The following is a 21,178-nucleotide window of genomic DNA, read 5'->3' as shown; positions in this document are numbered from 1 at the left end:
AAAGCTAAAGTTATTCAGAGTGCTTTTATTGCTGTTAATGAAGCTTCTTCTTCATCTATTGCAAGTTTAATCCTGGGTCATAACCTGCCACTCACTTGTGTGGGCAAGTAGCAACTGCTCTGTGGCAAGCACCTGCATAGAAACTACATTGTACTATACAAGCAGGACACTTCAAATGTTCCCTGTTCTAGATTAGAAGAAATTAGAGAACCTAAACCTGCAGCCAGCTCTGTGCAGCTGTTGCAGCCTTAAAGAACTAAGAGACATTTAAAGGCCAGAAGATGGAGAATCAGAACTACATGCTTAACATTACAGTGTTGCTGCATCTGCAGTTTGGACTCTTTCCCAAGGCCCCTGTTCTAGTCCTCACTGAGGTGGTAAGCATATATCTGGGGAGACTGCAGGGGTGTGTATGGGGATGTGACACACATTTCCTTCAAATAGAAAGCTAGCATGTGAGGAGGAAAGGTTGTAGCTTAGCCTTTTCTCTGACATCCTAGCTTTGTATGTGGAGGGAGTTATTTTATATGGAGGAACATTCAACTCACGCAAACCTCAACCTGTGGTCCAGCCCAGACACAAGTTTATGACCTCAGTGAAAACTAGACTTCTACAGTGTTGTGGAATCAACAGGAATCTCGAGATGCTATGCTTGCCTGAGATAAGCTGAAGAATAGGCTAACTGAAGTGTATACAAGACTCATATATTGGTAATTAGCAAGCAACACGGTGTGCGTTCTAATGAGGTTGACAACTGTAAGGCAGGAGCAAACAGACATCAGGCTTGCGAGATCAACTTTGCTCTTTAGTAAAACCCTGAGAGCCACCAACCAGCTCATAATGCAAAACGTATACACTTAGAATCAAAGAATTCTGAGCTCAATAATATGATTTAAGTACCAGAACTGAATGGAGCTCACAGTCCTTCCACACAAAAATCCATTCCTGGTTATCCCAAGCTTTCTTCATTTCAGCAACACAATTTACAGAGGAGGGGAATTAATTTTGTTGCTGCTATTGTTAAACAATCTTTTCCAATCTACTGAAAGCCATCCAGAGATCTACCAGTAGATCCAGATCTACGTTCTGCCCAGACCTAGTTAAAGGTAGCTCTAGTATGCTTGGAATAACCTGTTTCACTTTTGTAGGAATACACAGCAACCATAAACTTTCATATATAGGATGTGATACTCGCAGAAATCTGAGCTCATGTATTCATATATTATACTATGAACATGAAGGCATGTGAAACTGTATACATAGTGAACATGGGAGGAACTGGCTAGAGTGTATTCAAAACAATGCCCAGTCACACAAGGTTGAGCAGTGATGTGCGTTTTCCAGAAAATTCTGAATTGGAAAAATTTCTGGGAAAAAATCCAATACAAATTAGGTCTATTTGGATAGGGTAATTTGCTTAGGAAATGTTTCAATTTGCATTAGAAAATATTCTGTTGCCTGCAGGAGTGGGCAACTTCTGACTAAAGCTGAGGGGAGGTGAAGGCCAAACCATCTGGAGGGCCAAAGACTGCCAACCCTGCCCAACAGAGATCTAATTTAGCAAGTTTATTTTACACATGCTACGTTATTTTTATTTGGGTTTTTTGTCCCAATACACCCACATGTATTTGACCTGAAGTATTGGGGGGGGGGGATTAAAGCACACCTAATGTGATTTAAATGTTGTACTATGTAGATTTTTATTGAAATGCTTCTGAAAATTTAAAGACAATAGCATGTACTTCCCTTGCATTGTTTAAATTTCAGGGAGAGAAACAAAGGTACTGAAAACTGTTAACACACTAATTAATTTTCCCAGCCCAAAGGAATGTCCATGACATGCTGACAACAACCCATCTATTTTAACAAAGTTCAACCCTCTTCTACTAAGGTTGTTGGAGCACCTTCAATTTTGCTGTCGCTATGTCTTAGTTCCATTCAACTCTGAGACATATATGTAGATCACTGACATATATGTATTCTCTCACATACTTGCTAAGGACAATCACCTGAAAAATATTAAACTGAAAGCTTGCCTAATATCGTATTACAATTGGCCTACATTCATTTTTACTAACGAACTTGTAGAACAATTTTTTTTCACATAAAAATAAAGCACTGGAACATTTTCCAGAAAATGTTTCATCCCACATCACTTACGGTGAGATCTTTTACTCTCTCCTTCACAAGGACACAACCTCTAATTTGAAAAACCTGCTGCCTAGCTTCGAAACATACAAGATCACTCAGTTCCTCCTACCGTAGCACAAGTTTGTGCAGAGATAATCACAGGCTGCAGAATCAACTGCCACTACACAATTGAGACAAGAATGATTAAGCAGGACTAGGTAACAAAAATTTAAGGAGGAACACAAAAAAGTGCATGTTTAATTACTGAATGTAAAACTAACTAAATACTCACACTTGTGTATTCTAACACTTATACTATTTGCTGAATGATTATAACTATCTATAGTTCTGTCTTAGGAGCAGAATTAGACATTCACCTATTCTGAAGACTTATGTAATTTCTTTTGCCATTCCTTGTATGTTTTAATAGCATCATCATTGTGCAGAACAAACAGAGAAACCACTTTATAAACACCAGCATTTTATTTTCTCTTTTCTGGCACTTACATGGGTGCTTCTCACATTCCCTCTTTAGCATATCAGTCAAGGGGACATTACAGAAAGAAGCCCCTTAAGAAGCAGAATTCCTCCCCACATTCACGTATAATCCCTAGGAATGACTTGCACAGACAGGTCCTTCAAAGTTTAAAGTGATGGTGGGTTTCTAAGTAAGCAGCTAATGTACTTATAAGCTAATTGAGCTAGAAGTCCTGCTGTTACCAATACACATATAAATGTAACAAGGAGACATGTCCAATTGTTCAGATGCAATTAGGTTAGTGCTACTTTATATCAAGTTCTTTGGCCAATGCTGCGCCACCAAACAAAGTTTTCAGCACAATATTTGTACAATTTTCCTTGTTTTACCAGTAAAGAATTATATATTTAATATACAGAGACAACCCATAAAACTGAACAAGTCTAGTGAGTATAAAAACAGTTACAGGTTTGGTATAAACAACTTGGCCTTTGGACACATGCAATTGCTTGGTGACTTGCTCTGGAAACGTATCTACATATTATTCAATGGAAGAACAATATAGCCTTATCATTAAAAGTGCTTTACCAAATGTGACCACCACCTATGAGAACCAAAAGAACAAAGCAATACACTGATGAAGACCTCCAGTTCCATGACAGAAGACATGAATGATCTTTGAAAATCAGACACTAATCAGTGGAGCTTTTACGTTTACAACGTGCAAGTAGTATTTAGGTACTTAGGATCCCTGCAGTTATAGGGTTACAGAAGGTGTCATTTGTTGAACAGTTTTACACTTCATATACTTGATATCATCAATAGCACTTTAGAACTTACTTAGGTCCTAACATATATGTGGGAACCCCTGGGCCAAATGTGGCATTAGAGAGTTTCTTCTACAGCTTGCCAATGCCCTAGCTGCCCTCCCCCAATTCTCCCCCTACTGCCAAATTTTTATAGCTGGTGTACCTCTCTAGCTTCCCCTGGATCCTAAAACAGACACTAGTCCACTCTAGGTCATATTATGTGGTCTCTCTTTCTCTCTCAATGATAAGATTCTTGAAAGAGAATCTACAAAATACAGAGGACTAGAGCATCTTTTTACATGCTTGAGACAAACCATGGGTTAGAGAGGCCCCCTCTCTTGTAGGGGAAAGCTTAATAGCAGTGCTGGGGGTGATCTTAATCAAGATTGGGGGTGGGGGTGGCCAGCTATCTGTACACATTTGTATGCAGGCGTCTAGGCCCCACTCACCACCAGCTCTGCACATCACTGCCAGCCAAAGCCCCATCCACCACCAGCATGTAGACCCCTATGTACCACATCATGTGGACCTCAAAGCCAAAAAGGTTGCCCACCATGGTCCTAAACCAATACCTGTTTACCATTGCCTATGAGCAATAATTTCAATAGGTTGCACCAGTGAGACCAAACAGCTCCTATTTGAAACAGTGTTGCCCAATATGACATTGATTACTTCTACCTTGCTTTCCGTTTAATGACAACATTCAAGACTTTGTTTCTAACTACAGTTATCTAGGTTCATCTTCTGTATTCTATATACTGAAGCAGACATAAAACACATTATCTATTAACGTTAGAGATTTAGCTTAGCTCAGTTAATGGAATACAGTTAGACATAATATACATCTCCACACAGGATAGCTGCCAATTTGACTCATACCATTCAAAGGGTGTGTCAAGTTCCACCTATACTTCCTCCATTCCCTCTTACCAGCCCACTCCTTGTAAAAGAGAGAGAGAGGGAGGGGGAGAGAGAGGGAGGGGGAGAGAGAGAGAGAGAGAGAGAGAGAGAGAGAAAGACAAACTGTGGAAGAAAGGTAAATGAATGTTGAATATTACAAGGAAAATTAGTAGTGCATAACATCTTGGGACTACAACATTTGCATTTGGGTTATTTTTCTACTGATTTAGGCACTCTAACAATGAAAGAGTCTAGTTGGTACACATAGGGCTGCACTACGGACCCTGGCTACAATCCTACATATTGCTCATTGGTTTCTACAGCCTTGCATGTACTTAATTGTGCCTGGAACTAGAATATATGCTTTACTTGAAATACTTATATCACGCTTAAGATGTTTGTAGACTGGTATCTGTAAATATCTACATATGACCTACAGTTCTGTTTACAGAAAAAAACCTATCTTGTAATAATTTAAAAGATATACAGAAAATCAAAGTTTAAAACCAGGTTTAATAAATCAAATTAGAAATTAATATTTGACCTAGGGGGGAAAAAACATTCATGGCTCCTACTCACTTATAGTGAGTAGTCTCACTCTGGTAGACCAGAACATTTTCCAACACGATCTAGCTGAGACAAAAGTAAAACTGATACCTGTGAAAGTAATTCAGTACACAGATAAGTACCACCTCCACAAATATGAGAGAGAAACATTACATCACACCAGGAAAAACAACTTGAATCTGCAATCAATGTGAATTAAAACTACAGAACATTTGGCTTCAACTATGCTACCAGAATTGCACTAACAAAATACAGTGGCACAAGACCACCAAGGTGATAAGTTATGGCTTTTAACCTACATTTCTGTCAATTTAATTTGTTTTAATTGGAACAAAATTAGATTCCTGAAAAACCACAACTGCAAGCTAGAGCACGGTAAAACATGCCACGGCACATTGGACTGCTCCAACATTCAAGTTTAACAGCTTTTCAAGTAGGTTATGTGATGTCCTATCCCCAAACAGGCTGGTAATTGAATGGGGAAGTGTATCTACATAATCTCCTCTATTCAATTTGGAAATGAGCAAGCAATGTCTAGAACACATTTATTTAAGTTCTCTCTCATAGCACCAATTTGGCAGCATTGGACATGTAAAAAATCTGATGGCCTAATACAGCTTACAGCACAATCCTTTGTACGTCTACTCAGAAGTAAGTTCCATTATGTTCAATAGGACTTAGTGAGATCTAAGAAAATATGCATGAAATATGCTAATACATATTACTGTACTTTGGTACCTGTATAAGAACAAAAAGAAAGGAGAGAGAAGTTTCCAACACTTATATTTTGCTATTTGTGTCTTTTCTTACTGGTCTTTTATCCATATGCTCTAATTTCCATTTGTAATCCTATGTGGTAATGCTCATGAATGCTCATTTATAAGGAAAAAAAGTCATCCTTATGTTAAATTAAAAAATGCATAAATCAAGGACATCAAAAGCCCCTTAGGGCGCAATCCTATGGAGACAGACGGCTGCTTCCGAACTCAGAGAAGACCGCCTATCCAGTGCAGGGCAGGAGAAGCACGGAGGGGATCATCCCCACCGCGCTTCAGCCGCCCTACATTTGTGGCTATACAGCTGATTTCGGCTGTCTAGCCGCGGGAAGGCAGAGCAGGGGAAGTGGCTGCCCGACAGCACATAGGATGTTGTACCAGCATTTCTGCCTTCCACACTCTGGAACGCCATGTTTTCGCCGCTCCGCACTCCTCTTCCGAGCACGGAGCATGGGGCCATTCCGAGCTGCCTCCAAGGCAGCGGGGGGGGGGAGGTTGGCTCTCAGGAAACCAACCTTGGAGCGCGGGCCCCAAGGTCGGTTCCTGGAAACCGACATATCCTATGGCCGTCCAGCCACAAACTAGCAGCCATAGGATTGCTGCCTTACCATTGTTACATAAACTGTCTCCAATACATACCTACATGGCAGAGTACTTAAGTGGCTTGATTAACACTATGATATTTTGAAATTCTAAATTGCTAAATATATTATCATAGTGCCCCTTCATGGATCACTGCCTTGTTGTGGTGAAGGGGCTTGCATAACTCAGTGAAGCCATAAGCTATGCCGTGCAGGGCCACCCAAGACAGACAGATCATGGCGGAGAGTTCTGACAAAATGTGGTCCACTGGAGAAGGAAATGGTAACCCACTCCAGTATTCTTGCCAAGAAAACCCCATGGAACGTATCACAAGGCTAAAAGATATGATGCTGGAAGATGAGCCCCTCAGGTCGGAAGGTGTCCAATATGCTACTGGGGAAGAGCAGAGGGAATTTCCAAGTAGCGCCAGAAAGAGTGAAGCGGCTGGGCCAAAGCCGAAAGGACACTCAGCTGTGGATGTGTCTGGTGGTGAAAAGAAAATCCGATGCTGTAAAGAACAATATTGTTTAGGAACCTGGAATGTAAGATCAATGAATCAAGGTAAGCTAGAGGTGGTCAAACATGAGATGGCAAGACTGAACATCGACATCTTGGGAACCAGTGAACTAAAATGGACAAGCATGGGCGAATTTAATTCAGGTGACCATTATATCTACTACTGTGGGCAAGAATCCCTTAGAAGAAATGGAGCAGCACTCGTAGTCAACAAAAGGGTGGGAAAAGCAGTACTGGGATACAATCTCAAAAACGATAGAATGATCTCTGTATGAATCCAAGGCAAACCATTCCACATTACAGTAATTCAAGTCTATGCCCCAACCACTGATGCTGAAGAAGCTGAGGTTGATTGGTTCTATGAAGACCTACAACACCTTCTAGAACTAACACCAAAAAAAATGTCCTTTTCATCATAGGGGATTGGAATGCTGAAGTAGGAAGTCAAGAAATCACCGGGATAACGGACAAGCATGGCCTTGGTGTACAAAATGAAGCAGGACAAAGGCTAATAGAGTTTTGCCAAGAGAACACGCTGATCATAGCAAACACTCTTTTCCAACAGCACAAGAGGCGACAATACACATGGACGTCACCAGATGGTCAATATCGAAATCAGATTGATTATGTCCTTTGCAGCCAAAGATGGAGAAGCTCCATACAGTCAGTAAAAACAAGACCTGGAGCTGACTGTGGCTCAGATCATGAGCTGCTTCTTGCAAAATTTCGGCTTAAATTGAAGAACATAGGGAAAACCACTAAACCATTCAGGTATGACCTCAATCATATCCCTTATGAATATACAGTGGAGGTGAGGAATAGATTTCAGGGATTAGACCTGATAGACAGGGTGCCTGAGGAACTATGGACGGAGGTCTGTAACATTGTTCAGGAGGCAGCAACTCAATCCATCCCAAAGAAAAAGAAATGCAAGAAAGCCAAGTGGCTGTCTGATGAGGCTTTACAAGTCACTGAGTAAAGAAGGGAAGCAAAAAGCAAGGGAGAAAAGGGAAGATATATCCAACTGAATGCAGAGTTCCAGAGAATGCCAAGGAGAGACAAGAAGGCCTTCTGAAATGAACAATGCAAGGAAATCGAGGAAAACAATAGAATGGGAAAGACTAGAGATCTCTTCAAGAAAATTGGAGATCTCAAGGGAACGTTTTGTGCCAAGACGGGCATGATAAAGGACAAAGAAGGCAGGGACTTAACAGATGCAGATGAGATTAAGAAGAGGTGGAAAGAATACACAGAAGAACTATACAGGAAAGATCTGAATGTCCCTGATAGCCATGATAGTGCGGTCACTGAACTTGAGCCGGACATCCTAGAGAGTGAAGTCAAGTGGGCCTTAGGAAGCATTAGTAACAACAAAGCTAGCGGAGATGACAGTATTCCAGCTGAGCTATTTAAGATCCTAAAAGATGATGCTGTTAAAGTGCTGCACTCAATATGCCAACAAATCTGGAACACTCAACAGTGGCCACAAAACTGGAAAAGGTCAGTTTACATTCCAATTCCAAAGAAGGGCAGTGCCAAAGAGTGTTCAAACTACCATACAATTGCGCTCATTTCACATGCCAGCAAGGTCATGCTCAAAATCCTACAAGCTAGGCTTCAGCAGCATGTGAACCGAGAACTACCGGAAGTACAAGCGGGTTTTCGAAGAGGCAGAGGAACTAGAGATCAAATCGCCAACATTCACTGCATCATGGAGAAAGCAAGAGAATTCCAGAAAAATGTCTATTTCTGCTTCATTGACTACGCTAAAGCCTTTGATTGTGTGGATCACAACAAACTGTGGCCAATTCTGAAAGAGATGGGAGTACCAGACCACCTTACCTGTCTCCTGAGAAACCTGTACGAGGGTCAAGAAGCAACACTAAGAACCGGACACGGAACAACCGACTGGTTCAAAATTGGGAGAGGAGTACGACAAGGCTGTATATTGTCGCCCTGCTTATTTAATTTATATGCAGAGCACATCATGAGAAACGCCGGGTTCGATGAATCACAGGTCGGAATTAAGATTGCTGGGAGAATTATTAACAACTTCAGATACGCAGACAATACCACCCTAATGGCAGAAAGCGAAGAGGATCTCAAGAGCCTCTTGTTGAGGGTGAAAGAGGAGAGTGCAAAAGCTGGTTTGAAACTCAACATTAAAAAAACTAAGATCATGGCATCTGGCCCCATCACTTCCTGGCATATAGAAGGGGAAGAAATGGAAGCAGTGACAGATTTTACTTTCTTGGGCTCCAAGATCACCGCAGACGGTGACTGTAGCCATGAAATTAAAAGACGCTTGCTCCTTGGGAGGAAAGCTATGGCAAACCTAGACAGCATAGTAAGAAGCAGAGACATCACCTTGCCGACAAAGGTCCGTCTAATCAAAGCTATGGTTTTCCCAGTAGCAACGTATGGCTGTGAGAGCTGGACTATAAGGAAGGCTGAGCGCCAAAGAATTGATGCCTTCAAACTGTGGTGCTGGAGAAGACTCTTACGAGTCCCCTGGACTGCAAGGAGGTCAAATCAGTCCATCCTAAAAGAAATCAACCCTGACTGCTCATTGGAAGGACAGATACTGAAGCTCAGATATTTTGGCCACCTAATGCGAAGAGAAAACTCACGGGAAAAGACCCTGATGCTGGGAAAGACTGAAGGCAAAAGGAGAAGGGGACGGCAGAGGATGAGATGGCTAGATAGCATCACCGATGCAATGAATATGAACTTGAGCGCACTCCGGGAGAGAGCGGAGGACAGGAAGGCCTGGCATGCTATGGTCCATGGGGTTATGAAGAGTCGGACACGACTGAACAACATTATCATTGTGACATAATATTCTGACCAAAATTCAAAATCTGTTATTAATCAAGAGTGCCAAATATTGAAATATAACTGATTTCATTGAGCTCTCATTTTAGCAACCTGGATTGTTATCAGCCTCCCCATGCTGAATTGGTAAAGTGATTGTGCCATTGACTCAAGCATGCCTACAAACTGTGACCCTTGATCACAATAAGATGCACAGGAAGTTGCTGTAACTTAATTGTTAGCAAAGTCATGCTCAAGAGACATTCACCAGCATATCTCCAAAGATAGAGAATTACAACCCATTATTAATGCAACTCATGGTTCAGATATTGTTGTTGTTGTTCAGTCGTTCAGTCGTGTCTGACTCTTCGTGACCCCATGAACCATAGCACGCCAGGCCTTCCTGTCCTGCGCTCTCTCCCAGAGTGTGCTCAGGTTCATATTCATTGAATCGGTGATGCTATCCAGCCATCTCATCCTTTGTTGTCCCCTTCTCCTTTTGCCTTCAGTCTTTCCCAGCATCAGGGTCTTTTCCAGAGTTTTCTCTTCGCATTAGGTGGCCAAAATATTTCAGCTTCAGCTTCAGTATCTGTCCTTCCAATGAGCACTCAGGCTTGATTTCCTTTAGGATGGACTGATTTGACCTCCTTGCAGTCCAGGGGACTCGTAAGAGCCTTCTCCAGCACCACAGTTCGAAAGCAACAAGAATTCTAAGGGATTCTTGCCCACAGTAGTAGATATTATGGTCACCTGAATTAAATTCGCCCATGCCTGTCCATTTTAGGTCGCTGATTCCCAAGATGTCGATGTTCAATCTTGCCATCTCATGTCTGACCACCTCCAGCTTACCTTGATTCATTGATCTGACATTCCAGGTTCCTAAACAATATTGTTCTTTACAGCATTGGATTTTCTTTTCACCACCAGACACATCCACAGCTGAGTGTCCTTTCGGCTTTGGCCCAGCCGCTTCACTCTTTCTGGCGCTACTTGGAAATAACCTCTGCTCTTCCCCAGTAGCATATTGGACACCTTCCGACCTGAGGGGCTCATCTTCCAGCGTCATATCTTTTAGCCTTGTGATACGTTCCATGGGGTTTTCTTGGCAAGAATACTGGAGTGGGTTGCCATTTCCTTCTCCAGTGGACCACATTTTGTCAGAACTCTCTGCCATGACCTGTCCGTCTTGGGTGGCCCTGCACGGCATAGCTTATGGCTTCACTGAGTTACGCAAGCCCCTTCACCACAACAAGGCAGTGATCCATGAAGGGGGTTCAGATATACCAGCTTCCAATTCAAATTCCAGAGTGAAAACTCAGCAGATTAAGATTTGTTCTTCTGTTTTTAGGTGTGAAACCAATGTAACTACAGTGCCTTGCATAAGCATTCAGCCCCCGTTGACTTGTTGAGTTACAAACTGGAATTAAAATGCATTTAATTAGGATTTTGTGTCAATGATCTACACAAAATAGTCCATAATGTCAAGTGGGGAAACAAGCTACATATTTTACAAAATGTAAAATACATTTTACAAATAAAAAAACAGAAAAGTCTGGATTACATAAGTATTCACCCCCTTTGCTGTGACACTCCTAAATAAGCTCTGGTGCAACCAACTGCCTTCAGAAGTCACAAAATTAGTTGAATGGAGTCCACCTGTGTGCAATTCAAGTGTCACATGATCTCAGATTAAATACACCTGTTTCTGGAAGGCCCCAGAGTTTGTTGGAGAGTATATCTAAACAACAGGGACCGCGGTGGCTTAGTGGTTAAGACGCTGAACTGCAGACTGGAAGGTCGGCAGGTCAGCAGTTCGAGACCCGAGTGCTGCATGATGGAGTGAGCTCCCGTCTTCAGTCCCAGCTTCTGCCAACCTAGCAGTTCGAAAGCAAGAAATTGCAAGTAGATAAATAGGTACCGCCTCGGCGGGAAAGGTAACAGCGTTCCATGCACCTCGGTGTTCAGTCATGCCGGCCGCATGACTACGGAAGCATCTTCGGACAGCGCTGGCTCTTCGGCTTAGAAACGGGGATGAGCACCGCACCCTAGAGTCGGACACGACTGGTTGGGGACACCTTTACCTTTTTATATCTAAACAAACATCATGCAGACCAGGGAGCTATCAAAACAAGTCTGGCATAAAGTTCTGGAGAAGCACCAATCAGGGTTGGGTTATTAAAAACATCCCAAACTATGAACATCCCTTGGAGCACTGATAAATCCATTATTACAAAATGGAAAGAATATGGCACAACCGCGACTCTGCCTAGAGAAGACCGTCCACCAAAATAGTGACCAGGTAAGAAGGTCAGAGAAACAACCAAGAGGCCAACAGTAGCTCTGAAGGAGCTGGAGAGATCCACCGCTGAGATGGGAGAAACCGCCCATGGGACAACTATCACCCAGACACTCCACAAAGCTGGGCTTTATGGAATAGTGGCAAGAAGAAAGCCATTGCTGGGGAAAAAAAAAACATATCAAATACCATTTGGATTTTGCCAAAAGGCAAGCGGGAGACACAGCAAACATGTGAAAAAAGGTTCTCTGGTCTGATGAGATCAAAATTGAACTTTCTAGCATTACCACAAAATGCTATGTGTGCCACAAAGCCAACAGTGCTCATCGCCCTGAGAACACCATCCCCACAGTGAAGCATGGTGGTGGTGGCAGCATCATGCTGTGGGGAAGTTTTCCATCAGCAAGGACTGGGAAACTGGTCAGGACTGAGGGAAAGATGGATGGAGCCAAATAGAGGGCAATTCTAGAGGAAAACCTTTTTCAGTCTGCAAGGGGGCTGGGGTAGAGGCTCACTTTCCAGCAGGACAGTGAACAAAAGTTACACTAGAGTGGTATAAAAACAAGAACCTGAATGTCTTAGAATGACCCAAAGACCAGACCTCAATCCGATTGAGAATCTGTGGCAAGACTTGAATATTGCTGTTCATCAGTGGCTCCCATCCAACCTAACAGAGCTTGAGCAATTTTGCCAAGAAGAATGAACAAAAACTGCAGGATCCAGATGCACAAAGCTGGTAGAGACTTACCCCAAAAGTCTCATAGGCTTACCCCCAAAGACTCATGTAACTGCTGCCAAAGCTGCTTCTACCAAGCATTGACTGGGGGGGAGGTATTTATGCAACCAACAAATGCTAGTTCGTTTTTGTTTCATTAACTTTTGTACCACAATTAAAAATATTTTGCACCTTCAAAGTGTTAAGTATGTTGTGTAAATCAAATGGCAAAAATGCCAATTAAATCCATTTTAATTCCAGGCTGTAACACAACAAAATGTGGAAAAGACAAAGGGGGGTTAATACTTATGGATAGCATTGAACATAAATCAATCTACAAATAATATCTTCTTTAAAATTTCAATAACTCCCTTGTTTTTTTTATATTCAGGAGAGGGTGCAATTGTTCGTATTACCCAAACAGCACCATTCATACAAAGACTGAGTCTGCACAACACAATTAGCCACGATGGTTTATTTTCTGAATTAGCTATGATGGTTTATCATGTCATCTGTGAGCGGTTTTCCCCAACCATGGTGGTTTATTTAGCCAAAATAAGCCACCCTGATAAGCCATGGTCTGCAGTGAGGTTTATTTTAACCATCATGGCTTACCATGTCATCTGGCACTCCAGAATGGTTTAAACAGATTGCCTACAAAGTCACCTGGCAAGAGCGGTCAAAACCACAAAATAGGATCTTTCTCAATAGCGATTTAAACTTTGATTTAAATTATTAAAATTGAGGCCTACCCAGAAGCGATTTAAATCATGATTTAAGTCTATTTGATTTAAATCAAATCAACCCTGAGTGATGGCAGTGGGGGTGCAGATGGGCAGGGGGAAAGGAAGAAACATGGAAATCCAGCTGTTAAAAATCAGACAGTTGGAATAGAAATTACGTGAACAGTCCAATGAAATTTTTAGGGCAGGTTGCCAACTGCTTAAAAGAAAAACAATCTGGCCTGATCTTATGCATCTAAGAGCAGCATGGCATGAATAAATCAGCAAACAAATAATTTCTCATCGTGGCAATAAGTAACTGCTGATGTTTGCACATCAACATACTGTTAAAGGTAGATACCCTCTAAGCGCACAGCCAATTAGAGAGAGGAATATGATGTAGCTGCGGCACGAGGGTTGGCAGGGAATGGTATCCAGTGCAAAGGAAGGTGGGATACCATCCCAGCCAGGTGGGAGGACTATAGTAGGAGGGGGGACGAGGGGGGAAAAGATAAACTACTTTGCATAGCTTATTTGTCAGATTGTGTGAGGAATCACAGTAGCTTATTTTCCAAATAAGGTACTGTGAGTAGCTTATAAACCACCATAGCTTAAAGTGACGTGAGAACCCACCCACAAGAGAGAGGTATCAGCAGGACACAGGAAACCCCAAGGTTAGCAGAAGTACAGAAGAAACTAGGGAAAAAAACTTTAACTGAATGGGGGGCCCCAAAAACATTCAAATGAGGACTGAGCATGCTCAATGGTCACAGAATGCTGGCTGACCATTGGGGGAAACAAGCCAAAACACTGAGGGAGAGGGAAGATGGAGTGGCTGGAACCTTGAATAGGAGCACTTCACGCTGCAACATTTTGTTGAAAGTCCCACGTCTACAGAAGTAGCATCAATGTGATTTGCAGGTGATAACCCAAGCAATTGTATTAACATCCCATTTCATATGCTCGGAGGCAGAAATATGGCTCAATCAAGCTCTCAGTAGGAATTTGCAGCATCTATATAAGAATACGTTAGTATAACGCTTATTACTAAAGATCTACCAGACCAATTTTGCTCTTTTTCTTTTGAACTTCAGCTGTGTAGACATGCAGAAAATGTTGAAATTTGAAAAAGTTGAAAGCTCAGGCTTTAATAGCAAAATAGTATGTTTACTTGCTGCACACCAAACACTCTCCTATTGCTCTACGATTCAGTGCTGGTTTATTTGCTCCATGCCAAACAGCACGAGATCTGACATCACATGTTTTCAACCTGAAACTTAAAGAAATGCTAAATGATCTTTTTAAAAAGAATGCGCAAAACAGTGTCTGATCTGACATCACATGTTTTCAACCTCCATTACCTGCATCCTCCCACTTTCCTTTTTTTCTGTTTGAGCTTGTTTTTATTCATTTTACTTCACTGGCAGGTTTTGTGGGTCACTGCTAGGCCTCGGAACAGTTGCTAGGGGAAACAGCCACACCCCCTCCAGATTGTTTTGAATAAGATGAATCAGACAGAGGGAGGGGTTTCTGCTACTCCTCCCATAATGCCCTGCGCACAGGTAGGGTTTGTGTATGCGCGCGTGTGTGTGTGTATGTGTGTGTGGGGGGCGGAGAGGATGGGGCCAGTGGGAGGGGTGATGTGGCAGGAGTTGGTGGGGCGCAAGACCGGTGCCAAATTAGATGGCAGGTGAGAGAAAGATGGCGTTTTTTTCTTCTCCCCCACCCCCCAGTCTCACCTTTTGTTTTTCAGGTCCAGATTAAGGTGGGGGTGGGGCTTCTTAGGTGGGGGCTTGGAACATTACCTTTCCCTGGAACAGAGGAGGGGTGGCTCTGTCCATGTTTTCATGTAATGGGAGGGTGTTGTTAATGGAAGGAAGGAGGCTAATTGTGTGCGTGAATGAGAGGGAGGGAGGTGGGTTGGAAGAGCCCATTTGTTATGGAGTGGGAAGAGGGCCTATTATTAGGGTGCTCACTGAAGGGAAGTTGATGCAGGACATAATTGGAAAGTTGAAAGAAGAAGAGGAAGGGAAAGAAGGAAATGTCCCCTGGAAGTTGTTCCGGTCTCAAGGGAAACAGCCAAACATATTTTCATCCAATTGTTCTCAGACTACTAACGCCCATGGAGACATGGGCTTTACACTAGTATGCCTATAATTTACATGCTCAACTAAGTCAAAGTTGTAAGGCAACTCCAGAACTACCTCTCTTCCTCAGGGTTCACTAAAAATCCAAAGAGGAAATGTGGCTTGCTCAGAAGAAGACACAACTCACCATTCACATAGTACAGAAATGGGTATTTCTTCCTTTCAGAAGGTATTGTATTAGGTGCCAGCAGGGACACAAACCTAAATACCATAGTAATTTTCCACCTGTTGCTTGTCAACGTAGCATGTGATTAACTGGGATACTTATTAATGTAGAGGAACAGTAAGCAAGTCATGCACCCAAGTGTTTACATATTTACATCTTAAGTGGAACAATCCCTTGAGGTTTTCTTCCACTAGAGTAGCATGTAAGCTTCACACCCCTGAGAAGTAGGCATAAGAAGTTGCAAAGAGCACTCAAAATTATTCCTGGTGGTTCAACAAAACATAATCTGTTTTATGAAGAAGGCTTGAAACTACATGTACTTCACATCACCACCTCTATTTATAACAAGACCTGGATGTATGTGATGTTTCTTGAAACTACTCACAGACTTCTTGTATTTGAATAATTTCCAGAGGAGTAGCTGTATTAGTCTGTTGCAGCAAAAACAAAAAAGTCTTGTGTCACCTTAAAGACTAATGAATTCATTCTGGCATAAGCTTTTGTGAAGCGGACAGTATCCACGAAAGCTTGCGCCAGAATAAATTTGTTAGTCTTTAAAGTGCCTCAGTACTCTTTGTTGTTTGCATTTGAAGAGCTTTCCTAATATAATTCTACTCATCATGACTTTGCTACTGCTTAGGAAATGCAATTAGAATGAAATCAGTGGGGGATACTGAAGGAAGTACTACAAAGCAGACCAGATTGGAGTTCAGGAATAGCAACAGTACAATCCTACATTCTCCTATTGTGCACTTTCTCTTACATTTCCCTAGATGCCACAAACATCTTCATCTGCCACACAAAGTTATATTTTGAGGAGGTGAGCATTTCAGCTGGAATAGAGGGTTGCTTATGGAGAACTTCTGAAACAGCAACCGGTACATTTCAAGAACATTTGAAATGTGGCAAGAGCCAAGACGAAGACAAAGAAGAAAATCTTATTAGCAGCAAATAAAAAGATGGCATCTAATTGTTACCCAACCCAAGGACCACACAGTGATGCTGAATTTTCAGTATGTAACACTCTCCCCACCAATTCTTTGCTCAGGGCAATGACATAACAGTTACATCAGCAGACAACAGTCTGTGAGATATTTCCGTCAGCTTTGTCCATTAGAGCTCCCTTCTCTTCCTTTTTCTCACACATCCACAACCTCACTGCCTCTCTTTCAGTTATGTAAGGCCTAAGGAAATCAATGGCAGGGGCATTTAGGGGAGTGACATCCAGTCCAAAGTACGGTGAGAAGGCTGAACTATCCTAGCACACATTATTTCACATAGCACCAAGAACTCTAAGATCTGCATTGAACCCCCTGCCCTTTACGATGCCTAGTAAGACATAATTTCAATAACCAGGAATCAAATGATGTTTTGAAGATGAGGGAACTCAAATCCCTCTTGGAACATTAATAAAGTGAAATTGTTATTATCTGCATTCCACCCAGCAATGCCAATACCTATCAAGTGTTCCAACACTGTAACTACAAATAAGAATGTTCGTTCTTCAAGTTCAGCTTCATTCAAGATGAAGCTGGACAGCCACTTGTCAGGGATGCTTTGACTTAGATTCCTGCATTGAGCAGGGGGTTGGACTCAATGGTCTTACAGGCCCCTTCCAACCCTACTACTCTATGATTCCAAGTGTGGCCGATAACATCGCCAACAATGACGTACGGTTTCGTTCCTAGCAGTTGCTCAACTTGGAAAATGTCATACCTGCCGGCAGAACAGCGTAAAGCTGCAACACTGGCTTATAATGGGAATACTTTCTTCCCCAGTCCAGAAATTTAAAATTTTGAACCTCAAATGCAGTTAATATTATTAATGAAAAATAATCTGTTGCCTTACAGAGAAATGTGCAAGAAAGCGAAAATTAAAATTAGCATTTATGGCGCAATCCTATGGCTGCTAGACAGCAACTAGATGGCCACAGGATTTTTCTGTTTTCAGAAACCGACCTCGGAACCCACATTCTGAGGTTGATTCCCAGAAAACCATCTCCCCACCACCTCATAGGCAGCACGGATCATCCTGGGCTCTGGGCTCAGAAGAGCAATGCAGAGCTGGAGAAAAGAGGGCATTCCCATGGGCAGGGAGGGGCGGGGTGGCAGAAGCGTCATTACAACACTTCCTATGCATTGGCCAGCTGGCCCCACTCCCCACTCCAAACCACGCTGGCTAGACAGCCGAAACTGGCCATCTAGCTGGTAATGCAGGGAGACCAGAACGTGGAGGAGAAGACCTCCTCTGCGCTCCGCCTGTCCTGCACTGGATAGGCAGTCGCCTCCGAGTTCAGAGGCGGCCACCCATCCCAATAGGATTGCTCCCTCCACTAGTTAAAATATGCCTTGTTCTAGTGGCTACTCAACTGTTCTTCAACACTCTAAAAAAATGCAGAGGGACTGGATAGGCCCAATCAAATAAGTGCTAGTTATTTATCAAGGTGTGTTCTTTAGGACATCATAAAGAGCAGTCCTACTCTTAGGGTGCAATCTTATGCATGCTTAGACAGAAAAAAGTCCTACAACTCCTAGCATCAGCCAGCCATGACTGCACTCTTAAAGAAGGCTATAACGTGTGCTTGTTTTGCAACATCTGAGAATAATATTTTACTGAATATTTTACAATACACTAACAGAGCAGTATATAGATTTTTGCATCACCATGCTTTTGAAAAGTCTGCCTATATTTTCTAACTAGCAAATTCTTCTTTAATCAAACAGAGTTCAAATCCATTATAGCCAACAAAAGATAGCTTTGACTTTCAAGATGCTGTGTGTAGCAATGCAATGAACATGGGATTCCACTATTTAGCAGATCATCTTGTACAGAACCCTACCCCAATTCCCTCTCCACATGGCAATCTTCTGTTCAGAAAACAGATTACTGTAGCCCAGAAACATAAACACGATATTGCAGCCTCATGTTTAGGGATAGATCCGCAACTTGGGACATGACTGAGTTGAGAAAAAAGCATCTCTAAAAATATTGACCTTGGAGATCGAGCATTAAATAAAGGAGTTTAAGAAAACCAGGAATTGGTAAATTTAGGCTCAGTAAAATAAGGACACCTCCTTTACACATATTCAGATGTTTAAAGCAATTCTCCTTCTCAATCCTTTCCATAGAAATCAATGGGCCTATCATAATGAGTACTCTAGTATAGCTTGACCAAGCATTTCCTTCTTCTACAAGCATTTGACCAAGCATTTCCTTCTTCTTTTAATTTTTAAAAATCTGTTCCTTACCCCAGATCAGTCCCATGATAAGTAAACGGGATATACTGAACTACCATGATATTACCCAAAAAGCTGTACCTGGCCAGTTTTCATGGGAAAGGTAAGGGACCTCATAATTAAGATCTCCATTACTCCGTAATGGCCACAAGCAACAAATTGTAAGTAATGCTAAAGGGATTTAGCATTCCCACCCACACATACTTTCAATGCGTGTTTACAGAAACCGTGGGGGTTCTAGCTGGCGTTAGTGGCAGCAAGCTCAGAGCCAAGAGGATGGCTGTTGTTCCGGTTCAGCTACCGAGAACAAGGCTGACATCTCGTGCATGCAGCACACACACAATACCTTTTCCCTAGGAGCATCAGGGAGCTGGAGTATGAGTCATTTACCTCGTGAAGAATTCGGCGAAGCTGGACCCAGCGATGACGCCCAGTCGTTTGGCCCGATCCCCTTCCTCTGGGCCGGCGACAGCTGCACTGGCGCTGTCCGCGGGGGCAAGGGTGGGTGGCTGCTGTGGCTGCTGCGGCTGCAAATGTTCCGGAGCGCTGCGGCGGCGGCTAACCTCGAAGGTGTTGCGGGAGTTGAGGTTGATGTCCATGAAGGCCAGCGAGGGCAGGCAAGGGAGCGCCCTCGCCGGGGAGGACAAGCTCTCAGCCTCCTCGGAAGCCGGCGAAGGGCTCCCCGAGGAGGAGCAGCAAGAGGGCGACGGCGACATGGCTGGAGCTGCTGCGGCAGCCCCCGCCAGGCTGCAGCTCTTCAGCGGCTCCTCCAGAGCCGCCCCGCTCTGGGCCCCCGGCAGGAAGAAAGCGCAGCCGCCGTTGTGGAGCTTCTCCTCCCCGCGCCCCGAAGCCGGCGGCTCCTCGCAGCTGGGCGGCGGGCCCTCCTGCGGCGGTGGCGGCGGGAGCAAGAGGAACCCGGCGTCCCCGTTGGTCATCCTCCCTGCGCCGCAAGCGTCCCCGTTGGGCGGCCTCTTGCCAGCCAAGTAGCGCTGCAGCCGGGCTCCGGGGCCCTCTCGGCTCCCATCCCGCTCTCCGTCCGCTTCCGCGTCGTCGTCGTCCTCCTCCGCCGTCGCCTCCGCCTCCTCCCTCTCCCGGCCCGAGGGAAGCAAGGCTGCGCCGCCCTGAGCTCCGGCATCCTCCGGCCCGACCATTTGCCGACGCAGAACCCCAGGGGAGCCAGCGGCGCGGCGGGGAGCGGGGAAGGGGGAGGAGGCGGGCCGGCCCCTCACGGCGGCGCCGCGGCGGCACCCACGGGCGGGGAGAGGGCGGGGCGCCGGCTGCCGCTGCGCCCGCCGCCGCCGCTGCTGGTGCTGCCGCGTTCCTCGGCTCCGCCGGTCGGTACCGCTCCACGCATACGACTCCGGCACGGCTGCTAGCGGCGCTGGTGGCAGGGGCGGCCTAAGGGGGCCCGGCTCGCGCAGGCGCTTAGAGCCCCATCAGCAGGCATAGCCGCGGCCGCCGACCATAGAGACTGTGTCACTGGTGCGGAAGCGCAGCCGTGTAAACATCCGGTGCGGTACCGATGCCGCGCGTCACACCCAAGGCCGACCGACGGAATCCTCTCGTTGTACCGTATATCTTCTAAAGCCCCCGCGTGAAGCTGTATACGACTGCATATTCCGCTTGGCTCTTGGTAGCGGTTGAACAACACCTGTTTCCGTATTCCGTCTGAACTACGCGTATATAGAAAAACAAAATAAGTCATAGAATGGTTAGGGTTGGAAGGGGCCTACAAGGCCATCGTCATTCTTTACCAGTAACCACGGGTGACAGGCGTTTTACAATGACGGACACGTTTTGGATGCCAGCGAGCCAGCCGTTTTTCTTCTTTATTAACTGAGGGCACCATCCAGCCATCAAACCCCATTGACGTGGGGTTGGATACGAACTAAGTTTAGAGTGCAATCCCATGTACGTTTAGACAGAAAAAGCATGGGTGGCTGAGGCATGCTGGGAGTTGTAGGACTTTTTTCTGCCTAAACATTCATGGGATTGCACTCTTAGAGCGCAGTTCTATTCAGGTTTATACAGAAAAAAGCCCTACAGCTCCCAGCATTCCCCAGCCAGCAAATATAACATAAGCAAATGCTGGCTGGGGAATGCTGGAAGTTGTGGGGCTTTTTTCTGTCTAAATCTGCATAGGACTGCACCTTTAGTTACTTGAACTTAGTTCCTATTGAACTAAATACACGTCTATTCACTGGTAAGCCCTACTGAGTTCAATGGGACTTACTCCCAGGTAAGTATGTATAGGGTTGCAGCCTAAGTTAGTGGAACTTAATAACCATTGAAATCAGTGGGACTTAAGTCATTACTAATTTCCC

At 44.0% G+C, this 21,178-nt stretch overlaps 1 protein-coding gene across 7 annotated transcripts in view; it reads right to left on the bottom strand.

The window, feature by feature from the left end:
• The window catches only part of TBC1D12 (TBC1 domain family member 12), a 60,519-nt gene extending 40,163 nt beyond the window's left edge, over positions 1–20,356 (bottom strand). For 3 of the 7 annotated variants that reach the window (XR_014789424.1, XM_084845829.1, XM_084845830.1), the window contains exon 1: positions 19,245–20,356. Coding sequence is in view for 4 of the 7 variants with exons in the window: in XM_084845829.1 (XP_084701955.1) it covers positions 19,245–20,005 (761 nt within the window). In the remaining 3 variants the exon portion in view is untranslated. The remainder of the gene's footprint in view (positions 1–19,244) is intronic. The other 4 variants (XR_014789423.1, XR_014789422.1, XM_084845827.1 and 1 more) reach the window with 4 other exon arrangements.
• Positions 20,357–21,178: the final 822 nt, after the last annotated feature.

The sequence above is a fragment of the Heloderma suspectum genome, chromosome 3 (assembly GCF_057233095.1).
Source record: "Heloderma suspectum isolate Gila_16-S chromosome 3, 16-S_ref, whole genome shotgun sequence".
NCBI classification, from domain to species: Eukaryota; Metazoa; Chordata; class Lepidosauria; order Squamata; family Helodermatidae; genus Heloderma; species Heloderma suspectum.
The sequence above is the reverse complement of the archived record's forward strand: the minus strand, read 5'-3'. Positions and strand labels throughout refer to the sequence as shown.